The 26,218-nt window shown below is 40.4% G+C and overlaps 1 protein-coding gene across 1 annotated transcript; it reads left to right on the top strand.

The window, feature by feature from the left end:
- Positions 1-2,044: 2,044 nt before the first annotated feature.
- Positions 2,045-26,197, top strand: zbtb47b (zinc finger and BTB domain containing 47b). The gene is made up of 6 exons (XM_042400023.1): positions 2,045-2,314; positions 18,195-19,577; positions 21,702-21,849; positions 22,254-22,369; positions 23,372-23,516; positions 23,905-26,197. Exons 1-6 carry the CDS (start codon positions 2,312-2,314, stop codon positions 24,351-24,353), a joined length of 2,244 nt encoding a protein of 747 aa, XP_042255957.1. The 5' UTR covers positions 2,045-2,311; the 3' UTR covers positions 24,354-26,197.
- Positions 26,198-26,218: the final 21 nt, after the last annotated feature.

The following is a 26,218-nucleotide window of genomic DNA, read 5'->3' as shown; positions in this document are numbered from 1 at the left end:
AAATGTTTAACCACATCAGATCTGAAATATTGAACTCTTGTTGACGGCTACAGCAATCCAAACAACATGATGACTTTGTTTACAATTCCATATACTGTAGCTTTAATTACAAATCACTAAATGCTTTATGTTTTTTAAAGATTTTTGTGACAATAAATGTTCAGTCTGGGCTTGACTTGGCAGCCTCTTTGACTATATCCACACTGATGTTGTGGCCTCAGCTGAGTCCTTGACACAAGGTAATAAATGGGACCTGCTCCAGGTTGTGATGAATTTTTTTCCCCCCTTGTTATGAGCATATCGACTTCTGTCCCATATCAGCTGCTCAGGAGTGAGCAATGGCAGCGTGGTCCAGAGGGGACATCAGGGGAGAGCAAGACAAGGCTGAATTACAGACCTGTCCCAGGGCCCCATGACCCTCTGGGGGCCCGGAGGCTTCAGGTTTAGTGTGGCAATTAGAGCAGAAAATAATTTGTTACTTGTTGTAGTCATTTTTTCAAGCAGAAATGTCAAATATTTGATGGTTCCAAATGTGAGGATTTGCTGCTTTTCTCTGTTTTATATCATTGCAAATTGAATATCTTTGGTGTTTGGACTGTTGGTTGAATAAAACGTTATCTGAAGATGTTGCCATGGGCTCTTGTGATGGGTAATTGTGACCTTTTTTTCACTATTTTCAGATGTTTCATAGTTATAAAGACTACTTAGAATTACTACCTAATACGCACACAGTGGACTGTGAATTTAAAAATGACGACTTGACTGCAATTGTCAATTAAATAAACTGTATGGAGAAACTGACCTTTACAGTAAGACTATAATATGTATATTATATAAAAATACTAGTTATTGTCCATGTCGACCCACTTATTTTGCTTCTAAATATTAATAAAACCTAGAATATCTGCATTTCCTGAAGAAAATGCGTGTGATTGCTGCTGCTGTTGTTTGTAGGTTGAGCTGCTGACAGATTTCCAGCAAGATGTTTCATTTTTCACTAAGCTTTGAAGCTCACAGCGACTTCAGCAGTTTAAGTACTCCAATATGTCAGTTGCGCAGTCTGTGCTGATTGCATGACTTTATTGTGACAAAGAATGAGAGAACTGGGGCATCAACTGGGGCCCACATCTCATTTTGGCCCTGGGGCCCCATAGTAGGTGGACCCGGCCCTGGAGAAGGAGTTTTCCTTTATTAAAGTGTGAGAGGATAATAACAGGAAGAATAATTTGAGATTTTGCACTCTTTTTGTGGTTCATTCCTAATAAATTCATTCCTAATTTGTCCACAGGATGTTGGTCCAGACTGGTTTTCCATGCTGATAGTAGTTTGTTCTATTGGGAAACTGGGTTTCCAGAATTTATTGCTGGACCTCTTGAGACGACAGACCGGACATTTCTTACAGTCACGTTGAACATTTTAGTGCTGTTAACTGGAACATTTTTACCGCATTTTACTGTTTGGACCCAAACCATGACCTTTCCCTAACCCCAACCAATTGGTTTTTGTACCTCAGTATAACTATTTAAACCCAAACCATGGGAAGGGTTGGCATATCAACTGGAAGCAAAAACATTACTTCATTTCGAAACTATTTTAATTTGATCATGTGATCTTGGCCAATCAATACAATGCGCATGCGTAATAATTAAACAATATAGGGACGATTGACACTTGGAATCCTTACTAATAGCCACTCCCTAAATCGGAACTAAATTTGTTTTGGTTTTTTTGAGTTTTGACATGAAAAAGTTATGAGGAGATGATACGGGACACTTTGTTTCCAGGTAGACACTATTTGTTGACTAAAAAATGAAGTTATATTGACTTCTGCAATGTGCGAAATGAATGAACTCCCTAACCTCCGCAGCTGTCTGCCCGTGTGACGTCACACGGTCGCAGGAGCGCACAGTGAGAGGAAGCGCACCCCGGTTTGCGCCATATGTCTATAAATGCCCTTCCCAGTCTTCCTCCTCACGCCAAACGAAAAAAAGAAAATCCAAGTACAGTACAAAGAAATGCGCCTGTCTCTCAACTCCACGTTAAACAGTACCGTGTCCCTTTAAAAACGTCTGACAAAAAGCCCATATGATCCCCGAGCTCCAATCACCAATTCCTTCTGCAAAAGCAGCCTCTGCATTTTTGTCTGTCTGAATGCTACAGTAGCACGGGGGGGGGGAAAGAGAAAAGATTGAGGATAAGGCAAAAACTGGAGAAATGTGAGAAATTCAACGGTCATTTTCATGGCGAAGGAAAAACTGGTGCGAAAGGAGTTATTCTGGGACTCCTTTGAGCCTCGAAACGCTGGATCAAAATGGTAGGCTACAGAGGAGCGCTGCATTTTTGTTTATTTTTTTTGTATGTGTGCGTGTGTGTGTGTGTCCCTTCTTGATCTCTTGCAAATTTCAGCTACTTAGCAGGCCGATCAGATCAAACTTACCACACTTCTGAAGCGTTGTGTTTGTGTGCCACTGGCTGTCATACGTGTGTTTTGTGCCTCGTCTCCGCTGCAGTGAAGTTTGCAACTTGCCGACATGGCACAAGTTGGAAATTGAAGCTGCTGAAAGAATGCAATGGCTACAATAGCTACATTGATGCAGAGAAGGAGTTAAATTCTTTCATATCAGGGCGCTTCTGCAAAAAGAAAAAGGGCTCTCAGGTCGTGACTGGTGTGTATGTAGACAAGGGTGAGTGAAACTAAGGCAGCCAGGGCAGGACAAGTTTGACATTCATGCATAAATTAAGATAATCTCCTCTGTGTGGTTTAATAGAGAAGTGCATGTCACTGTTAACGTCTCAATAACTTCAGTCTGGTAAAGAAGCTGCCTAGTAGAAATAAATGCAAATTTAATTCCAGGCTTTGATAGTCAAAGCACAGCACCCGCAGAAAACACTTCACAGCAATGTTGTACTGACTAATGTTTGTCTGCTGCATGAAGTCAGTGCTCTTTTATTCACTTTTACTGACTGAGTTGCATTTCCAACTAGACTCCGTGCAGTTTGTTTTTTTTTAACTCCGTTTTTCATGAGAAGACATGAAGATGGTGCCTCTGCACAGACAGGCAGGCAGAGTTGTGGGAATGGAGGTGAGTGAGGCAGACAGTCAGCTCTGTCTCCAGGGTCGTTTTAGGATGCCTCATTAGGAAAGCATGTGGAGCTTGATGCAGTGGTGGAGTAATCCCAGCGCGCGTTCACATCTGGAGGCTTGGGTTAATATCTGGGTCAGGTCAGCAGGGTTAGCCCTGGTGCTCGCTGGACTGGTGGGAGCGAAGAGGGAGAGAGACGTTTGGTTATTGCTGTGTGTGGTTTTTTTTTTCTGTTTGCTTCTTTTTGTTTGTTTGTTTGTTTGTGTCTGCATGCATGCATGCATGAGAGTAAGCTGCGATAAAGTGCAAAGTGTGCTTGGCGAATGCAGAGGATAGTGTGTCTGACTATGAACGTTGGTAAACACCAACATGCTGCAGATAATTTCTGCAATTACTTTGTTGACATCAAAAGAGGATTAGTCCCTGCGAATTTTTGCAGTATATCCCACAAGCTAGAACTAAATGAAAAGACTGTATTTGTTGTTCCTTTTATTTGCCGTCTATAAAGGGACACTTGGCTTCATGTTTTGGGCCCTCTGATGCAGTTTAATTTCAGTCAGCATTGTCAGGTCCTGAGTAGCTCCTTCTCTATCCTCACAGGGTGCTGTGAGTTTTACGTAACTGCCTATTCAGGGCATTCCTGCCCACCCTTGACTTTGAGGCTTCACTGTCTCTGGGTGCAGAGTGAGGAACTGTCTTTAGTCCTTGTGACAAGTGCAGCCATTCCAGAGCTGGGCAACAAACTCCAACTGACATCTTCGCTCCCCCAGTAGGAGGCCACTCTCCTTGGAAACTAAGACCATAGGTGCTGCTAATTTATGCCCCTGAGATTAAGAACGGTGGACAAGCAAGGTCAAACTCTCTGGGCTTATGTAAGGATTCTTTTGTTCTTGTTGGTTCAAATGGCGCAAGTTTGTTTGAAGTAGCCTCTAAGTTTTTACTCTTGGAATAAATTCACAATTTAATTGTTTCTGCGCAGTGCCAGCCAGCATTGGTGTCTTTTCATCAGTGGAAAACAGTTACTCTAATTTAACCCCTGTGGCACTTTTTTCAAATGACTTTGAACTCCGTTATCAAAGAGGCCAAACAGCTCTTTCTTTTCATACAGCTTGATATGAGGATTTCTATTAGCCTTTCATTGTCAGGCATTTGAAGATATTAGAGGTTTTTTTTTTTTTTTCTTTTTTTAAGGGGACCGTCTAAAGTGTACTTATAGCTTTTAGCTGAATTCAGGCCAGCGAGAGAGACTTAGGAGGAGCTTTAAAGCAGATGGGAATGAGTTTTCATGCTGTTTTCAGAGAATTGTTAAGCAGGGAAAGTAGGGATCCTTGATCTGATAGTCATCACAAATATTTGTTTGACATTTACTCATACACACAGATTAATGTTTTGGTTTTATATAGCCTTCTATTTATCCATTTTTAGCTCCCTATCTGTGCAGGACGTTACAGAACAAATATGCACAGATCAGTTAGAAAATCATACTCCTTATCCATCACAGTATCAAAATAGGATTTATTCAGTTCAAATTTTTTACCCTTTAAAGGAGTATAACACTTTGGAAATACACTTATTCAATTTCTTGCGTAAGTTAGATGAAAAAATTGAAATCACTCTCCTGTCTGTCTGTTAAATATGAGGCTACAGCCAGCAGCCGGTTAGCTTAGCTTAGCACAAAGACTGGAAACAGGGGGAAACAGCTAGCCTTGCTCTGATCTAAAGTAAAAAAAATCCTACTACTAACACCTGTAAAGCTCTCTAATCAACACATTGTATATCATTTGTTTAAACTGTACAAAAACCAAAGTGTAAAAACAACAATTCAGGTTTTATGGTTATTTGTTGGACTATTTTTTGGCTCTAAGCAGTTGCTAGGCAATCGGCAAAGATTCCAGGAAGTTACTGCTCCCAGCCAATAAATAGGCCAGTAAATAACCGTAAATGGCAGATTTTGTTATTCTTTAGAAAAAGCCAGGCTAATTGTTTCCCTGTTTTCAGTCTTTGTGCTAAGCTAAGCTAACTGGCTGTTGCCAAATATATTTAACAGGCAAATACGTGAGGGGTATAAAGCTTCTCATTCAACTCTCAACCAGAAAGTGAATAAACCAAATGTCCCAAAATGTCAAACTATTCCTTTAAGCTCACATTCACCATTTCTCTATTGTCCATTGATTGGTTGCAGCTATAGCAAGCTGATGCTCCTCCTTTACCTCTTCTTCCTCTTTGTCCTCTCTGACCTTCTCATCAAACATATCAACTGCCTCCGCGCACACACACACACACACACACACACACACACACACACACACACACACACACAGAAAGAGTATTGCCACACCAGAGAGATTCTCTCTGATAAGGGGCTCTTTTAGAGTCTTGTGTTAGCCTCTTCTCTCTTTGTGTCATGCTATGAAAGGGATAATGAAGATATCACAGTTTCAGCCTGTGTAATAGCCCTCGGGTATGTCTGCACCTGCTCGCTACAAGACATTCAGATGATCTTTTGTCTCTAATAGATCCCTTCAAAGGTGCATCTTTCACTTTTTGTGTCATATATGTGTCATTTCACTGACTGGATTTTTGCTGGTGTTTGGCTTTTACAAATAGAAATATCTGTTTGCACAACAATCCACAATTTATGGTGCCACAGGTATTTGGCGTCACATGCCAGTGTTTACTGGTGAATGCGTGCACAGCAGGCGCCCGCGTTGTGCACATGCGTGCACGGCGCTGGCATTGGGAACAGTGTGTTATGACTCCAGCAGAGCGGTGTTGTGTGAAGCGTTGTAACGTGTGTGTGTGAGGAGGAGATGCCAGCACCACGGGCCCCTCTCTTGGCCAGGCTTCCTGACTCAGCACTTCCTCTCGCAGCTCATTGGCCCAGACACAAACTTCCTGGCAGAGCTTCAGTGCGGACGCTCTAACCTCATCGCTGCGCATCCCCCCCACCCGCCTCCAGGCAGCTCCTTTGATTATCCAACTGCTCGTCATAGTCATCTCAGCTCCAGACAACCGCCGGTTGATGTCTTCTTTCAGCATCTTTTCTGATTGGGCAACACACACACACACACACACACACACACACACACACACACACACACACTGTCCCCAGCTCTACCAAACTGATAAAACACACTGTCATCCAGTTTGTTCAAAGGACAAGCCGGTAAAGGACTTTGCAAATCATGCAGCTGAGGCAATCCCGCTCACGCTGTCAAATTTTAATTTACTGTATGTCGCCAAGATGCTGCTCATGCTGCGTTCTCTTCCTTATTTTTGTTTGTGCATCCCAATTTCATGCTCGGGTAAACGCGTATCAGTTGTAGATTGGCTTGTCACCTGTGGTTGCATTAACATATAGATGGAAATGTATTTAAATCTAATGGTGAAAGCTGGTGTAGCTCCACCAGGGCAAGGCTGGGCACGTCCAAACTGCTAGATTAGGACAGGGGAAAAGCCTCGTCTTTGCAGCGTGGAGGGGAGATTGGATGTCTGGGATTAGAGCGGCGCTCACGCTGATAATATTGTCTTTATTAATTGCAGCCAGCAGTGAATGCTGTGGTTAAGAAAGTTAAATGTTTTAATAGGCTGAGGGGAATAAAATAATTAGCTAAAGTGATGGAAAGAGTAAATAACCAGCAGCACATTTATGATTTGCCTTTTGCTGTATCTGAAGTTATTCCACTGTACATTTTACCTGAAATCTCATTTACTTTTCATGTGCTGAGGCAGTTCTTTTGAGTCATATAGAGTTCATTTGACTTTTTGTCCTTTTAAGAATTGCATTCATCTGGATCAGGTCTGCATTTAATGATTATTTGAATTATTGATTAATAAGAAGGTTATTTTCTAGATTAATGATAATGATTTAGTAATGCACTTCCATGAAGTTGGGGGATTTGTTAAAAAAAGATTCAAAAAAAGATGGCCAACATAGATAAGCAGAGGTCAGGACATCCTGATATCCTAATATCCCCAGGAAAAACGTTCATACAATATTGGACGATTCTGCAATTCGGTGCCAAAGCAGGAAGTAGTGTGTCTTTTATGTGCCAAGCTGGAACGTGAGGGTGTCAAGGTCGGGGTGGTTGGTGGAAGTGTAGTTCGTCTGACTTTCATGCAGGAGAGTTTGTCTTTTTATTAATTATAACCAAAATCTCCCCATAACCTCAACCATCTGTTTTAGTTTCCTCAATCATAACTATAATCTTTCCCTAACCTTAACCATGCTGTAGTTGCCATGCACAGACACTGAATTTTCAGGTTTTCCAGAATTGTCCCACTTGGGGAATTGTCCCCTTTAACATATGAATCAAACCCAAAAAGCACTGGATCCTACATTTCCTATAATGTAGTTTTATTAATGCCATTCATTAGATCATCCCTGATTCATAAACACTCTTTCAAACTTCATGTGCCCAGTTTTGTAATGCAAACTTTCCACTATAAATTTGTAGTCCAAGCCTAAAGCAAGAAGTCTCCAAATGACATCACTAATTATTTTCTCAGACTTCACAAAAGTCCTGTAGAGCCACGGGAGATATTTTTACAACTGTTTTCACAGGCTGAGTAGTACCTCTCATCTTAATGTGTAAAACTACTGGAGCGCCCCTTTAGCTGATATATCATTTAGTCAATATGTGTCAGAAAATAGTGAAAAATGTCCATCAAAGTTTCTCCAAGGCCAGGGTGTCATCCTTAGATGTCTAGTTTAGTCCATCAACCATTAAACATGTAGCACAACTCTTCTCCAGTTCACCATGTTTTATTCACCAAACATTTTCCTCTATCTCGCCCTCATCAGGGTGCTGCCTGAGGCCGCTTCCATTTCTCTTATATATATTTCACCAATTATTCATGTGATCAGCAAATCACCATATAATATGTAAATAGAGAGAGAGTATTTATATTTACATAGTTTCCATATTTTTTGCATTTTTGAATAATCCAAAGCAATTACAAAGTTCATCAGAACATTGAAGTGAATTGATCCATCTATGCACAGAATTTCTAATTGTTTAAAAAACAAACACTTTTTTCATTTGAAAACAAATATAACCTGGTAGACTCTACAGTTATTATATATTTATGTCCAAACAACAGTCCAAAACCCAAATATATGCACAGTATAATGATATAAAACAGATATTTTAGAGGCTTGAACCACAGAATGTTTGAGAGTTTTTTAATTTAAAAACTATTAAACCAATCAGATAACACTTTACTTCAAGTTCCCACTATTTTGCATGTATGAGCATTATATAAACATTTAATAAATGGTTTATAACACATTATAATGTAGTTATAAGCAGATATGACATTTTAAGTGTTTATTAATGTACAGTATTTGTCAGAAATCTTAACATTTCTTATGAAGAAATATTTTATATTATTGCAACTATGTTTTATTGTTGTTCATTATCTGTTTATACACCAGTACAAGTGCTGACAAGTACAGTAATGAACACAACAATCTTCTAACAACTACATTATGGTGTTTTATAAACCATAATTGTTTGTATACTGCTTACAAATGCTAAATGAGGGGACTTAAAATAAAGTGGTACCCAATGTGTTCCTTCAACATTATGACTGTTGCACTTTAAATATTGCACTTAACCAGTCTTAAATAGGTATAGTCGGTATTTAACAGATTAGTAAAGTGTTTAGTCTTAAATTCAGATTTCACACAGTCTGTCATAATACAGCTTTTCACTGATTTATGATGGTTGATCCTCCACCAATCTGCATCACATGCGCGACTGGTCTATGGGATTATGTAATCCCACAGCCTAATATCACAAGGTGTAACTATCAGCCCTAACACCATTATATCCGATAAACAGTGCCATCCCGGCAAGTATTTAACTCCACTTTAATGTGGCGGAGCACGTGACTGCGCCGTGTGTGACCTTAGCCGCCTGTCGCTATGGCTCCCCCTTTTTTAGTCATTGAATATTGATTTTTATTAGCATTTTTTTATCATAGCGCTGTAATGATCACCGCGGGGCTTGTTAAAAGCAAGGCTGTGTCACTTGTGCTATTACCAATCTGGCTGATCTGTCCATTTGCAACATATTTGATAACCGGAGTCCAGTCACATTCACATCCTCTTTTTCATCTCTTTGCATCAGCAGTGTCATCACGTATGCCAAAATTTCTTTATTTCCTGTTTACTGATGCGGGCACAAGTGTGTGATTATAATGCAGGTATGCCTGCGCAGGCATGTGTGTGTGGATGTGCTACTGTATATGCTTTTTCTATCTCAAGGTCAGTGCCGGGTCTCCGTGCTGATTGGATTTAGAGGAGAGGAGAGGGAGTGCAGACTGCAGACAGAGGAGAAATCTTCCACCAGACACAAAGACTGAAAGCAGGGAGAGAATTTGGCAGACTGCTTTCCGACCATGCCAGTCTTGCCCAGCCGGTAGCCTAGACCACATAACACCCCGAGGATTAAGCCGTGCCACGATTCTCACCCAAAGAATCAGAATTCACTCCTCTGGCACGACTAAACCTGTCTGTTGTTTGGCGTCAGCAGCAGGGAAGGTCTGCTGAGCACACAGAGGACACAGTGTCAGTCATTACCCTGATGACTTTTTAATGGCGGTCTGATTGGACTCCGCCAGAAATGACATGCCCTTGTCCTGATCCGTTTGGTTGTGTTTTTGAGCGTGAGCTGATCCCCTTCCCAGACCACGTAAAAGCACTCTGACGTTACTGCGAGGCCAAACTTGCTGCTTGTAACTGGGTGATCTCGTTGTAGAGATTTTGTATTCAGGCCTGTCATGCTCCACTCTCGTCTGCACTGATGATGACTCAGGGATATGTGCGAGTGTGTGTGTGTGTGTGTGTGTGTGTGTGTGTGATTGGATGAGTGTGAGGGCGGGTGCTGCTCTCCTACCATCTCCATGCCAGTGAGTGAGATGAGGCCTGACATGGTGCCCACTCTCCTTCCTCGGGGTGTCAGTCACGCCGAGCCCTGCGCCAGGCCCCTCAGCAGGAGGCCTCGCTGTGAAGAGGGCTGCTGAGTGTGCTCTTTACTGGAGCTTGTGTGCTCCGTGGGTGGAAGTGGCAGAACCCCCCCCCCCCCCCTTCCTCCCAGCTGGGTGACAAGAGGGCCAGGGCATGAGTTCATGGGATTGCTGTCATCATGTCTGTGGATGGTTTGGTGCTCTCTTTTTGTTCCCTGATGGTCTTTCCAAGTGCAGAGACATCACTGCGCATATGGACATTCTGACATTGGACTGGTAGCAAGTTGCACCTTTAAAAAGATATTAAATGGGCATTTTGTGGCCTGAATGGAAGAATTTTAGAAGTGGAAAAAAGTCAGTTTGTCTTGAGAGGACTACTCTGCAATACAGTAGAGATTTGTATTGAGATCTATAAGATGTAGACCTATTGAGTAATTCAGTGTCTATTGTCTGAAGTAGTGCTGCAGCTGATTTTCATCATTGATCAATCAGCTGATTATTTTCTTGATTCATGAATTGATTGTTTGTAATTTTTGCAAAGCTCAAGGAGATGTCTTCAATTTAACAACACTCCCAAATCCCAAAGATATTCAGTTTACTATAATGCAAGACGAGGAAACACAAGCAGGTTAATCCTCACATTTAAGAAGTTAGAGCCAGCAAATGTTTGGCCTTCTTGCTTGAAAAATGCCGTAAAGATTGATCAGTTATTAAATTAGATTTGGATTAATTGTCTGTTAAGCGGCTAATCGATTAGTCAACTGTAGACTTCAGATCTAGTCTTAATTAATGATAAAAGCAACTGTTATCTATGGAAATGTGTTCTGAAACAACAGAAAATCAACGTTAACTGGCTACAATTTTGCTATTTGATAAGTAGTTAAATCTTCTTTTAACCAAAAGAGCAAAAACATTCACTTGTTTCAACTCCTCACATGTGAGGATTTACTTTAGTTTTCTGTGTTTTATGACAGATAAATTCAGTATTTTTGGATTTTAGACTGTTGGCCAAACAAAACATCAACTCTGATGTTATAAAGTCTGATTAATTGAGAAAATAACCACCAGAATAATCAAAAATGAAAATAATTATTTGCAGTGCTAGAATGAAATGAAACTGCTACTGTTTACATCATTATAAACTCAATCTCAAAACAAATTGAAGACATCACAATGTTTTTTGACATTTGATAGATGGCCGATGGTTATTGATAGAAATTTGATAGGCAAGATTGTATCATTGCAAGAATCACCCAGCAAATATACAGTATATGGAGCCTCACGTGTGCCGCTAGAGTAATAAGATTTATAAGACTTTTACAGTGCTTAATTATGATCAATTAATACATTGATCAATTAAAAAAGGCTATTATAACATGACTCATTAAATTAGCATTTAAATGACACATAAAACATAATAAAACAATCATTAAATTTACTATTTTATTTCCTTACTCTGTCTTTAAATGATGAATTGATAAGTAGTCTTTAAAATGGAATCACAAAATGAGAAGGCATTTGTAATCAATATAATTATGTTTCTGCCTCTCATATTCCTTCTCACCAAACATTTGTTCCCTGTTTTAACACACACAGTCTCCATTTCGCTCTAATTTATAGACGTCTCTCTTAAATTTAGAGATGTGTTGCACGTTGCCACAGAAAAACTACATAAATTTCAAGCCACGGAGTAGCAGTAGGAGCTCTGATTGGTCAAACTCCTGCCAACGCACAGCAGCTGGCCTATTGGAGCTCCAGCTGCTCACAACAGAGCATAAAAATATTTAGTGATATTAATTTTGTTTATGTTGCCAAGCTCTAATCAGACATAACAGTTTAAGATGTGAAAGAGGACACTGAGAGGACAGGGAGAAAGCTTTAAACCCCCCGCAGTGTTTTCCCCCGTGAGACTCCCTCCTGCCTGAATACAACCTGCCCTCCCTCGCACTATTGATGTGTCCATGACTCTGTGCTGTGCTCTGACATTGGCCCCTGCTAATGGCTCAGTCTGTTCACCGGTCAGCAAGCAAACAACAGAGTCAAGGTAGATGATCTTTAGTTCCCTGCTCATAAATCTGCCATGCTACAAGGTGTGTGCACAAAATAGTAACAAAATAATGTTTCAGGGAAATAACATCTGGGCAGCTTTATTCATACACAAGAGCAAACAAGGAAAAGGCTGAACATTTAAGACATTGTTCAATTTTATACCAGCTACTGTCTAAGATTTATGTGCGCTGCCCTTACATGAGGCCTCAGAGTCATTTTTAAAGCGCCCACTACATTACAGTGAACAGACAGGGGCACTTTTAAAATGGCAGCTCTGTGGAGGTCGCTACACACGCATGGCCTGTAGCATAGCTGCACAGTGACGGAGATGCAGACTTTACAGAGTAGTAAATCTACACGGAGCGTCCAGTGCAAAGGTGTCGGAGAGAAAGGGCATTCTCACCAGTGAAAGTCAAATTAGAAAGAGGGATTTCACTCTTGCTAAATTCTCAGACTCGGCTCTGTCTGGCTGAGGTCCACGAGGCGGGCTGCTGCCAAGTGCATACCACCAGCCCTGGCATGCCTGAGCTGGGTGAGGATTCACCAACTACTCAAAAAAATCTACTTTTTTATCACATGCTTTGATTGGATTTGGATTTTAATAAAAGTATTGTCATCAGGCTGATCAGGGAAATATTTTTAAACATCTGATTATCTTCCCAGAATGCGTCATATTTTCAAATTGGGGCAAATTTGATGTCTCATACATCGGGTGAAAAGTTTTTTCCTTTATTGCAGCACCCCTTTAGACCACTTAAACACTTGATATCTGGATTTGGTTTTGTATGAGTTGTCAACTTTCATAGTTTGAAATTCTAACATATAATTACAGAGCCTCTGTCAAGCCAATTAGTGTAATGTTTGAATGGAAAAGACAGTGAAACAAGACTACAGCCATGTTAGCAGCTCTGTAAAGGCTGAACTTGTTTAAACATAGTGGTGCTTTGAGCTAAATGCTAACATCAGCATGCTAACAGGCTCACAATAACATTGTTAAAGGATAGGTTTACAAAATCCACAGTCCTCATTTTGTGCTAAAATGTATTTAAAAGTTTATTTCAAACTAATATGAAGTGTCCAAATCAGTGAAATCAAGTACATCTCTTTCAAAGTTAGTCTTTTTGTGCCAATTTCCTTCTTTTTGTTACGATGCTTCTGCTGAGGCTCAACAGGGAAAAATAAACAGGGAATTTTATACTAAAAAGACTAATTCAGACTGCTTCCTTATATTAGCTTCATTATAAGCGCATATAAAATTGTTATTTGGGCATCTGACTGTTGTTTTAAGACAGACTTGAAGAATTGTGAACCCGTCCTTTAATATGCTGATGTTTAGCAGGTTTAATGTTTAATGTTCTCTGTGCTAGCATGCTAACATTTGCTAATTACTACTAAATACAAAGTACAGAGCAGGTTTATGGGAGTGTCATTAGTTTTGCAAATGTTTAAGTACTGGATGAATTCAAATTTCTCTACAGTAAAATAGATAACATTGTTATTTCACTGAAGCATACAGACGTTGAGAGGAGCCTTGTGAAACAGGCTCTCTCAGGCCTCTACAACGCAAGAGGATCTCCTCACTTTGTTGTGTTTGGCAGATGATGAAATGATCTGCCTGGAAAGGGTGTACAACAGCTCTTTGATTGAAGCCTGTTTAAATGACACCTCTTGTTGGGTGCGTCAGTAATCCCCCCGCTGCGTGTTTGTCACGGGTCAGGCCAGATATGAATAATGTATTGGGAGACATCTGACTGAGAGGCTGGTTAAAGGTGGCGTTCCTCTAATGACAGCAAACAAACTCTCTCTCTGACATTTCCATGGAGAGGTGAGGAGGGGGTGGCAGAGAGAAAAGGGCTGTGGGAGATAATGACAGACACAGATTGAGGGAGTTAGATGCGGTCTTTCAAGCCAGTGTACTCTCTCAATTTGTTTGGCTACAGTATGTGATGAAATTTGACAAGATGGCTTCGTCTTTATTGTATATTGACAAAGCAGTGGCATGACTGTTTTCTATTGGATTACATCGTTTTAAAGCATCAGTCTGGATGAAAAAAAATGTAATCCCTCACTGATAGAAATCCTGTCATTCAGCAGTGTACACTTGAAGTCTTAAAGCATCTGCATGTTATTTCTGCAGATAGATACATTACAGTCTGTTCAGTCTGTTGTTAGAAACTCTAACATTATGGAATTACATTTGTGCCTCAATTCTGAGCTTGCAATTGGACAGTGAAAACAGATTTTTGCAGGCACATCATTTATATTTTGCAGCAAAAATATCACACAAACAATAATTTGAGGAAACAAATGTGTCTGTGTGTATTGGTTTGCATTGTTTGCTGTTTTTTTTTCCATATAAATGCACAATATTGAAGTGTTTCACTCAGTCTTACTCTTTTGCTCTCTATTTTCCTGCATTCTGAACTTGAGGGTGTTAAAATGTGCCACAATACAATAAGTGAATTGGAGAAGGTCATTTGTGATTAGCTTTTTTGTCTCCAATGCTATCGCTAGTATGAGTCATTTGCTAGAGAAGTAGGAAAGCACTGGGAGAAAATGGTAACTGGGAACACGATAGTCACATGTAGTTTGTACTGTTTAGGTAACATACTGTCCAGTTTTATGAACATTTTTGAAAAAAGTAGTTTGTATTGTTTTTATTAGCTTACAACTAGCTAGCTAACTTCTGCCAGATAAGTTAATCAAGCTAACATTAGTTGCTTATTTGATAACTCCCAGGTACACACCTACAATGCATTATAATCATTGAAGGAATAATAAGTTGGGAAAAACACATTTTTGCTCTATTTTTGCACTTTTTTTGTACAGATTAAACAGTCAGTATTTAATTTGTTAATTAGTGAACTTTAATGTGCTGGTAGGCAGGTTACTTTCGGACTGAGCTAGGCTAACGTTAGCTGTTTCCCCTTGTTTCCAGTCTTTATGCTAATGTTATGCTAAAGCTAACTGGTTGCTCACACTAGCATCATATTAACCTTATAGATATGATCTTATCATCTAACTCTTGGCAAGAAAGCTATTGCTTTAAAGTAGTTTTGAAAAATTGAACTCATCAATTTAGCCAACCATCATACTATTCTCCCAGTGCTTCCCTAATTCCGTAGTAACCAATAATCCAACTATTGATCAGACTGGTGACAAAACAGCCAATTATTCTTTGCTTGATAATAGTTTCTCCACAAAATGTAGCTTATATGCATGCAAAAAGTATTTTTCTGTGCTCAAATGGAACAATGGGTTTCCCAGTATCCTTCTGGATACTGGGAAATAATGTCCTTGGTTTGATTCTGCTTAACTTCTCTACCCTTGTTTCCTGTCTCTCTGTGCTTTTGACTATCAAATAATTAAAAAAAACATTGAGGTGCAAGTATAATGCCATACAGTATGAAGATTTGTGCTGACAATGGTGGAATCAATGGGGCTCTCATTTGAGGTCCTGTGTTATACGTGCACATGGCAGACATCATTATTTTGCATTTCAAATCCCAATATTAAAATTCTCAGGTTAACAACTTCTGACCCAGTAGTAATGGACTGGACATTGTGATCATGAAGAAGAAGGGATAAAGGGATGTGAAAGAGAAATTTCCCTTGTGTAAATAGTCATGGCAGTCTCAGCACAAGAGACAGTACACAGGAGGGTTAATTATAAGAGACAGTATGCAGTCATTGCAGAGACAGTACACAGGAGGGTTAATTATTAAAGAATCGAGGTTTGATTATTTGCTTATGATGTTTGATTAGAGGCCACAGGATCTATTTTTAATTTTAATGTTAGGGAAGTTTGAGACACCGCTGGTTCCTAGATGAATCATACTTGGATCATTGATCAAAGTGTCAAGGTCACTAAATTATGTCATTAATTTAGAAATAATGGTAGAAAATTTCTGAATTTGGTTAAGAGCAAGGTGGAGTATAAGTTTTTTTTAGTTTTAAATGTGGGAGACCTGAAGATTTATTTGCCCATCTGAAGATTTTCCATCACAGGGATAAAGGTGATCACTCACATATGTTTTGGTTAAAGGAATTTGAACTAAATCTACAACATGAAGTAAAGTGTTGTAGAAATACACGGCACATTAGACCTTTTCGAATTATTGTTGTTGAGGTTTTGAATTTGTTGATATTCATCCTGTAGAGTTTAAGCTTTGATTGCGTTGTCCTATTTGAATCCCAGAAGAAGAAGATGATCGTTATCACTAAAGGAGCATAACTTCCAGTCTGCAACTTATATTTGATCTGATCTGATCTGATCTGATTTGATCGCTTCAGCGTTTTGCCCTTGGGCGATGTCTATAGCCTCGCACAGGGAGAGATAACCCGATCTTCACTCATCTCTGGCTCAGAGTCCAATTTAGCAGCTCAAAACTATGAATAAATCTAACACTCCCTAATTGAATTCTTCAAACAGGCCAGATTTTCAAGGTTAGGCCCAAATGCAAATCCATTTTCCAGCTTGAACAACGAAAAGTCATTTTCATTGATCTTAAAGAGAAAATATAGGCAGAAGGGAAATGAAGTTGGCTTCTGTTTTTTTAAAGGCAAAATTAACTGTAGTGTGATTCATACTCATTGTACAACATAGATGCCATATTTTTCTTTCTTTTCCATTTTTTTTTCTTAAGATAAATGAATTATTAATTTTCTTTGTTGTACATGTCCCATCTTTGGTCTTGCACATGCAACTGTAAATACTAAAAAATAGGAGATATAGAGATGTAATTATGCAACATGTTAGCCAAAAAGTATCAATAGTCTTCCTATTCTGCTGCTAAAGAGACGCCTTGAATGATAAATTCCATTAATTGTTTGGAGGGTTAGTTAGTATTTATTTGGCATGGTTTCCCTAATTATTTCTCCGGACGTGTTTTGTCTTCTGCATAATTCGCGATTCCTCAGGGACAGTGTAGTGAGTGGGTGTGCTGAGAGAGCCGGCTAATGGGGGGAGATGGCGCTGAATACCAATGCACAGACCAGTCAGTCCTTGCAGAGACCAGACAATGTGTTTGTGTTTGTTGTGTGTGTGTGTATGTGTGTGTTTGTGCATTTGTAAGTTGTGTGTTTTTTGTGCATCGTTGCACATCACATATGCGTGTGTATACTTGTGTGTGTTTGCTCTGTGTGCTGCTCTGTCCCCACTCACATCCCGTCTGGATCGAAACCCTGCCCTTCCTGTGCTAAAATAAACCCACCTTGGGAAGTCGAGGACCTTGCACAGAGCGTTGAGTGTTACACCTTTTGATTTTTCTCTGACTCGCATAGTGCAGCAAGCGCAGAGCCTGTGACTTTGTGCAGACTGCAAATCATAAAGCACACAATATGAATAACTTATGCTGGATATATTTAAATAGACTTTAGTTCAGCATCGTTTATGCTTTTACTTGAATATTACATGTGAGTGTCACAGAACAATGACAATGTAATCTGATTAAAATCAGCCATTCTTAAATTATTTTTTATTTGGAAGTTCATTCTTGACCTTGGCAATACATAGTCCACTCAAAGTCCACTTACTAGCTTTTTCCAGAGCTCCATCCACATACGAAGACCATAAAATGTGGTAGAAAGCCCTGATAATATAGGTATTTCTGGATGGTTTATATTAGCAAATTTCATGAAATTATCAAAACTTAGCATGCTTAGTTTGGAAAACAATCTGACCACAAGGTCCATTTAATAGCTGTTTTGGAGCTTTCAATCATATCACATGATTTTCATCAGTAGGTGAAGTTTGCCAAGTTGTCATGGAACTGTTGATGTTCAACTTTCCATATTTTCTGAACACTTTATGACTTTAAGACTTCTCGTCTATGTTGGCATGAATCTACAAAGAGCATGTGATATGATCTACTAAGTGGACCTTGTGGTGAAAATGTTTTCTCAGCTGGTGTTTCCAAGGTTGAGAATGAGCTTTTAACCACAGAGACAGCATATTTAGTTTCTTAAAAGCATGGCAGTGGTGAGATCTGATCTGCTTCTAATCCACATTTTAAATGCTATGCTATAAATAATAATAAAGGCCTTTCTGTCTCAACCTTTACTTCTGTCTTTCTCCTCCCTTGTCTCCAGCTCATAGTGGAGAAGACCACAGACTTCCCCTCTGCTGAGTTCTCTCTGGTGGAGGATGTGGCTCTGCACTTCACCTGTTTGATGGACAGGCTGAATGAGCAGCGCCTCTTCCAGCCTGACCTGTGTGACGTTGACATCGTTCTGGTGCGTCAGCACAGCACCTTCCCAGCTCACAAGGGCGTGCTGGCGGCCTACAGCCCTTTCTTCCACTCCCTTTTCGCCCAAAGCAAACAGCTGCGACGGGTGGACCTGTCGCTGGACGCCCTGACATCACAGGGCCTGCAGCAAATCCTCAACTTCATCTACACCTCCAAACTGCTGGTGAGCAGCCGCACTGTCCGTGACGTGCTGAACGCTGCTACGCTGCTTCAGATGAGCGACATCGCAGCTTCCTGTCGTGACCTCATCAGCAGCCACTCGCTGAGAACCACCTGCGTAGATATGGCCAATCAGGATGGGCTTAGCAGCGGTGACCCAGCTGCTGTGGCGATGCCCCCCAGCCAGCTGTACCGGGAGATCAAACAGGAGTCAGAGCTGGGAAGGGTGTACACACGGGAGGGTAGCAGCCCGTTTTCTGTTAGAGTGGAGGAGGCGGGCAAAGCATCTTCCCAGCCGAAGCAATACTACCAGAAGGAGGAGGGGTCCGGAGGTTCGGCCGGCACAGGTGTGGCCACTTTGTGCAAAGTTGAGGGCAACGGGGAGGAGTCAAAGACCACAGAGGGCCATGCTTCCTTCAACAGAGATCAGATCATCGTGGAAGTCAACCTCAACAACCAGACTCTCAATGTGTCAAAGGGGTCAGAGGGCAAATCAGCAACCGCCACAGAGACGGCCACAATGTTTGGTCATTGCTGTGACAACAAGAGAGATTCAGAGGATGATGATGAGAATGAGGCAGAGAATGATGACACAGTTGGAGAAGAGGATGTTGATGACCTAAAGAGGGCAGATATACTGGGGCAGAGCAGCGAAGAGGAAGATGAGGAGGAGGATGAGGAAGAGGAAGAGAACACCCTCAACATTCCAGGTTTGGAGCAGCCGGCCATGATGGATCGACCTCGCAGGGGCACCAGAGCGTTGGCCATGGCGGGTACAACTGCCTCCATGCGGCAGACGCTCACGGAGGCCACGCTGGCCAACCAGCGGCAGGGTGGGAAGAGGACGCTGGACGCAGAGGGCCTGGGCCAGAAAGTGAGGCTGGAGGAAAAGCAACATTTCCCGTGTAAGAAATGCCCTCGCGTCTTTAACAACCGCTGGTACCTGGAAAAACACATGAACGTCACTCACAATCGCATGCAGATCTGCAATAACTGTGGGAAACGCTTCCTGCTGGAAAGCGAGCTGCTGCTGCACCAACAGACCGACTGTGAGAAGAGCATCCAGGTATGATTCAGCCATGATGACGACGATGATGATGATGATGTCTCCCTCACTTTTACAGTTTAACAATTACAATTTAAGTGACTAAAATCTGTCTAAACAGCGTCATACTGTCATAATCCCAATGAGAGAAGTGAGTGAATGATTTGGGGACTTTTTCTGCCCTGTGCTTTGCCTCTCAGGCAAAACCTCTGATTGGTGGAGCTGTCAGTAGGTTCTGATCCAGCACCAAGTAATACCTGGGCAAGAATTGCCAATATCAATACCAAAACCTTTTTATTATTGAAAGCTGCTGATGTACTGTCATAGGAAAGAGAGATGTGTCATGATTTATGTGGTGAATATGTCATCAATAGGCTTCTTCTTCTACATTTCCATTACAAAGGTTTTGTTTTACTATTCCTTGTTAATTACTGAATCACATGCATGTTTAAATTCAGGACAGTTTTTAATGGTTAATAATTACCATGGAAAAAATAACAAATGTTTATAATGTTAATTCTCTGAACTAACAAGGCGATTGTGATGCATATGCACACAATAGCAACAGAGAAGCACTTCAATAAGAAGTGTTTCCATGTGACCAGAACGTGATCTAGCGTGAGATGGATCCAGTTTTTTTGTATTAATCCTATTGACTCCAGACTCAAAACAAGAGTTGGGATCAGTAGTATTGACACTTTAGGTATCAATCTGCTCAGCCCTACTTGACAGGAGGCTCTGCTGACAATACTCAGGGCTAAAATAATTACCGCACGCATCCTCTACATGTTGTAGATCATTGAATTTCTGTTTTTATTTACAGGATAGGTCACAATATGTGTTTGTAATTCTCTCTTACAAAAGATGCTAAAATTAAAGGATAGGCTCACAATTTTTTAAGTCTGTCTTAAAACAAAAGTCAGGTATCCATTTGAACATTGAAACAGGTTTTTCTTGTCGTAATCATTCTTCCTGTTCATACTGACCATTAGAAGATCCCTTCATAATGTGCTTTCAATGTAGATCCCTGTTTTGTGCAAAAATGTTTATCTGAAAAAGTTTCAGATAAACTAAACTAAGTGGGTATCTTCCAAAGTTCAAGTCTTTTTAGTGAAAAAATCCCCCTTTTTGTCTCCCTGGACAGTGTTTCCTTGTTTAGCTGCAGTGGAGGAATAGTAACAAAAAGAGGGAATTTTGTACTAAAAAGACTGTAACTTTGAAAGATATTCTCTTGATTTGTCTAACTAACTGCTGAAGCCTCATATAAGCAGAAAAAAAATGAATACATTTTTTACTCAAAATAAGAACAGTGGTTTTTGTCCCCCATCAATTACATTGTAAGCACATTGGAAATGATATTTTGATGGCCAGTATGAACAGGAGGAACGATTACAGCAAGAAAAACCTGATTCAGTGTTCATTTGGTCTCCTGACTGTTGTTTTAAGACAGACTTGAAACATTGTGAACATGTCCTTTAAGCATTAATCCAAGCTAAACCAGTAAAGGACGGTGCTCTTGACACAAGGTCTCTAAATTAATAGGTCAAGGGTACGGTTAGTTAGAGTAGTAGGGTTAATGCATCAATAATACAAGAATTAACACAGAATTTCTAAATGTTTTGCTAGACTGTCATTATCATGGAAGGAACAATTACTAATTTCATCATAATTGGTCTATTAAATACCTATAAATGCCCCTTATTACAGTATGTCACTTCTGACACCAAACCTATGCAAAGCAGTTTCATCTTAAAAAGTTTGCTTTGAACACCTGGAATACAAAGCCAATCAATATATTCTAATTATTTAGTTACTAATAAGTGCATACACATCACAATCATGTAATTATGATAAAATTGAGTCAGTCAACCGGCAGTCAGTAACAATAAATTCTGATATCCCTCAGTACCTCCACCATTACTCCTCAGCAGTGAGCAGCTGGACTCCTGCTGTAGTTTTGAAGATCATTTGCTACTTCAATCTGCTGACTCTAATTGTTTTTTTTGCTACAGTGCATGCTCAAGTGTCTGTCTAAGCACACACCTGGGTATGTGCATGTATTTGTAAAGAGTGCTACAGGTAATGACCTTATTAATATTTCAGTTGTTGCTATATTTTATCCCTCCATTCTTTTTATTTTCCAAGTGTGTAACATGTGGCAAGGCCTTCAAGAAGCTGTGGTCGTTACACGAGCATAACAAGATCGTCCATGGCTACGCCGAGAAGAAGTTCTCCTGCGAGATCTGTGAGAAGAAGTTCTACACCATGGCTCATGTCAGGAAGCACATGGTCGGTAAGTGCCAGTAAAATCAATGATCCTGGTTAGGCACTTTGTTCCCATGTGTTACTTTAGGCTTCCTTTTCTACGTCCCACACCCGATTGTTGTTGAGGATTTGTTTTGGGTGTTGCTTTCCTTTTCCACTTTTTGGTAAGATAAGCATCTTTTTCCCAGGCGGGTTACCCTCACTCCCTGTGCACATCCGCCTTTCAACAGCTAAAGAAATGTTTGTATGAAGTGCTGTATTTCATTGAGTTGCAGTTATCCTTTTTACTGCAGCACTGACTTTAGAGTTTGATGTGTAAACTTCAGAGAAAATATCTTATCTGTTGGATGAAACACATCAGTTGTCCTCAATATTGAACAGCATTAAGTAATCTTATACTGTGTGTGTGTGTGTGTGTGTGTGTGTGTGTAGCCCATACGAAAGACATGCCGTTCACCTGTGAGACGTGCGGGAAGTCGTTCAAGCGCAGCATGTCCCTGAAGGTTCATTCTCTGCAGCACTCAGGAGAGAAACCCTTCAAGTGTGAGGTTTGAGCTCCTTTTATATGCTGCTGCTGCTGCTGCTCTCCACTTCATCCATATTAACAGTTTAATTCCAAAATTGAGATATCCACAGTTTCAAAACCTGTCAATGTTTAAATGAATGGAGTCTGGAATGTGATGTGCATAATAGTGCAGTTATGAATCTCTTTAAGACCTTTGCTTGTAAAATACTCATTAAGTGTCCGGATAAGGCAGATGTTCCAGATCAAACAGAAAAATTCTGATTAATATCATTAACAAATTTTTGAATTATATGCAGAGGAAATCCTATAGTGGTTTTTCTGACATCTTTCTCCCCCTACACCTACAAGCTGAGAGCTTCATGTCTGCATGGTAAATATGAAGCTACAACCAGCAGTTAGCTTAGCCTAGCATAAAAACTGGAAACAGGGGGGAACAGTTGGCTTGGCCCCATCCAAAGTTTAAAAAAATCCACCTTGCTAGCTGTTTCCCCATGTTTCAAGTCTTTATGCTTTAAACTACTGGCTGTAACTTCATATTTAGCATACAAACATGTGTGGTATCAATTGTCTCATCTCTCAGCAAGAAAGCAAAGAAGTGTATTTAACAAAATGTCAAACTATTCCTTTAAAGCAAAGATTTTTAAATTTTCTTGCGTTTTCAAACCATGATAGGTAAAACACAACTTTTCTGAAGAGGTTTCCTGCTTGTAAGATTGGGGTCTTTCTCATATTTTAAGTTGCATAACCTAACATGTGTAATAACCATAAAACAGCTCATATGTCACAGCAAACACAAAAAAATAAGTAGTAATGTTCTGGTAATGCATTTTATTTTACGACTGTCATCTGTCACAATTTGTTTTACAGAAGAAGCTTCTTACAGCTTAGATTTGGATTAAATTTGTCACAAGAGAGACTCCTGTTTCTGAATATCATCTGTCGGATATAACGATTGGAATAGAACCCATTGAAAGCAGATATCATGTTATACACGTGTAAAAATGTTCACCCTGTGTCATTTCAGAACTGTAGCGAGCGCTTCCAGTATAAATACCAGCTGCGTTCCCACATGAGCATCCACATCGGACACAAGCAGTTCATGTGCCAGTGGTGCGGAAAGGACTTCAATATGAAACAGTACTTCGACGAACACATGAAAACACACACTGGTGAGTCACTTTCTGAAGAACTCCTGATGATTTTCAGGGGTGCGTCTGCGTTAAATCACAGACGACCAACATAGCAGTTCTAGTATTATAACAAAAGGCAGGAGCAGTGTAAAAAAATAGATTAAATTAGTTATAATAAGAAATAACAAAGAGCTGACAAAACATGTTCTTCATTCTGTCTTCTAGAAGAATTTGCATTTATTGTGCTCGTGGGATATATAAAACATTTCCACATCAATGCAAAAAAGTCTGAAATTGGGAATATTTGTTGTTCTTGATTCATAAATATGATATTTCCCTAGCAGACCAATTAAGTTACTTTTATATAAAAGTTGTTGGTTGATCAGAGAGGTGTGTTTTTCAGCTCTTGGTGTCCCTCTGTCTACAGGAGAGAAGCCGTACATCTGTGAGATCTGTGGGAAAAGCTTCACAAGCCGGCCCAACATGAAGCGCCACCGCCGCACGCACACCGGGGAGAAGCCGTATCCCTGCGAGGTGTGCGGCCAGCGCTTCCGTTTCTCCAACATGCTCAAGGCCCACAGGGAGAAATGCTTCCGCGTCAGCAACCCCATGGTTACTGACGGCAACGACCCCCTCGGTCTCGATCAGCCTCTGGCCTCGCCCACCGTGGACTCTTCCGGTCAGGTCCAGCTGGGGACGGCACTCCCCGCCGCCCCGTCTGTGACCACACCCGCTGCTGCCTCTAGCCCCCACCCCCTTCATGGCACCCAGCTGTCTCTCCCCCTGCTGCACTCCATGGGGGGGCTGCCTCCCACCCCACATTTACCCCCTCCACCTCCCCTGTTCTCTGCCGGTAGGATGAACTCCAACAACTAACAAATCTCTGTAGCATCAAAAGCACTTTGTTACTTTTGTTTTATTATTTTTCTTTGAGCTTTTCAGAGGACTCCTGCAGAGGAAGTGCGATGCACCTCAGTGATATTTACACCGAGGGGGGAAAAAACTGAATGACGGCTACATGAAGGCCTCATTTTGAAAAAAAAACACATACACCTACAGTACCACAATAAGAAATAGTTATTTTTTACTCTGTCGAATACAATAGATAACCTCAGAGTCCAGTAGGACGTGTCGTCACCACGCTTCTCCTCATGATTTTCACAACCCTGTTCTGGTTTTATTTGGGATTTTCCGACACCACATGCATCTCTCCAGAGCCTTGCACAATGCGTTGATTGTAGCATAAGTGGGAGGAAGAGTTTCCTAGATCTTCGCTCATACGGGGGTCATCTGTCAAGTGAGAACCACACGATGATGAAAAAAAAAAAGTTTTATTTTTATTCTCTGCCAAGATGTAGCAAGTGGTTCTGGTCTGACCCAGCAATAACCAAATGCTGATTTGTCTTTGAGCATATACATGTATATGGCATTGCCAATAACCAAATCCTGTTAGCTCACCTGCTATAGTTAGGTAATGTTATACAGCATTTATAATCAATCCTGCACCTTACATTTAACTCTAGTGATATTTAAAATGTACTCCTAACTGTCTCCATTTTTATAATTGTGATCGTGTGTAATTTGTGGCACGTTAACGTCATTTGTGAGGACAAAAGAGAAGTTGTGACACGTTGAGAGTCGGCCGTGCAATGCAGTGTGTGGTGTTTGTGACGGTTTGTGTGTGTGTGTGTGTGTGTGCGCGCACGTGTGTGGTTGAGAGAGATGTGAAGCAGAGACAAGTAAAAGTGCTGTCGGAGATGAAATCTACACTCAGCCAACCAACGCTTGAGCTTCCTTAAGTCAGGAGATGGAATAATTTGTTGACTCTCATCTTTTGCTTACATTAAGCAAGTGCGCCTCTCTCCTGTAGATCTGGCTTTGAGAAGCTATGGCACTTTTCTGTGACTTGTTAGCAAAACCTAATGTACTCAAACCTACAGCATATTTATAGGTTTAAATCTAATGTTAATGTTACAGCTCATTTCCCAGCTAAACCCAATCTGTGTCATTTGTGCAGAATACAGAGAGTGTAGGAATAGAAAAATTCACAACAACCCGCTTGTGTAGCTGAATTAAGTGTGCACATTTCATCTTGATGTGATCCATAGTGTAAAATGATAAACACTACATTATATTCCAATGCCTAAATCTCTAAAAGAGTGCTGACAGTGATTACTTTTGGCACAATAGAGCTCATCACTAAAAGGGCTCCTTTCGATTACATCACTATTATAAGATAGTGGACCTTTGCTGAAACGGTGAGTAGAAGCTGAATAAAGCTAATGAAATGCAGTATATAATACCCATCAAAAACTTGTGGCTCTATGTGCACTTTTGACAATAGTTTGTCATAAATCTACTGGAGTAGAACTAAAAAAATCATAATGAAATATCTGTCAGTTAAAATCTCTTAAAGTTATAATTCAGCCTTTTGGGAATTACGCTTATTCGTTGTCTTGCCGAGAGTTAGATGAGAAATTTGACTCCACTCTCATATCTAACAAGGACGAAGATAGAACTAGCAGCTGGTTAGCTTAGCTTAGAAACAGCTAGCCTGGCCCACAAAAAAAAATCCACCTTCCAGCACCTAAAGCTCACTATTTAACACATTATATCCGTACAAAAAAAAAAAACCTGTAAAAATGACAATTTGTGGTTTTACAGGTAGTTCTTCAGTTTTTACTTAGTGAGCTAAAGACCGGAAACAGCTAGCTTGGCTCTGTTCAAAGGTAACAAAATGC

Source organism: Thunnus maccoyii, chromosome 21, assembly GCF_910596095.1.
Source record: "Thunnus maccoyii chromosome 21, fThuMac1.1, whole genome shotgun sequence".
Lineage (NCBI taxonomy): Eukaryota > Metazoa > Chordata > Actinopteri > Scombriformes > Scombridae > Thunnus > Thunnus maccoyii.
The sequence above is the reverse complement of the archived record's forward strand: the minus strand, read 5'-3'. Positions and strand labels throughout refer to the sequence as shown.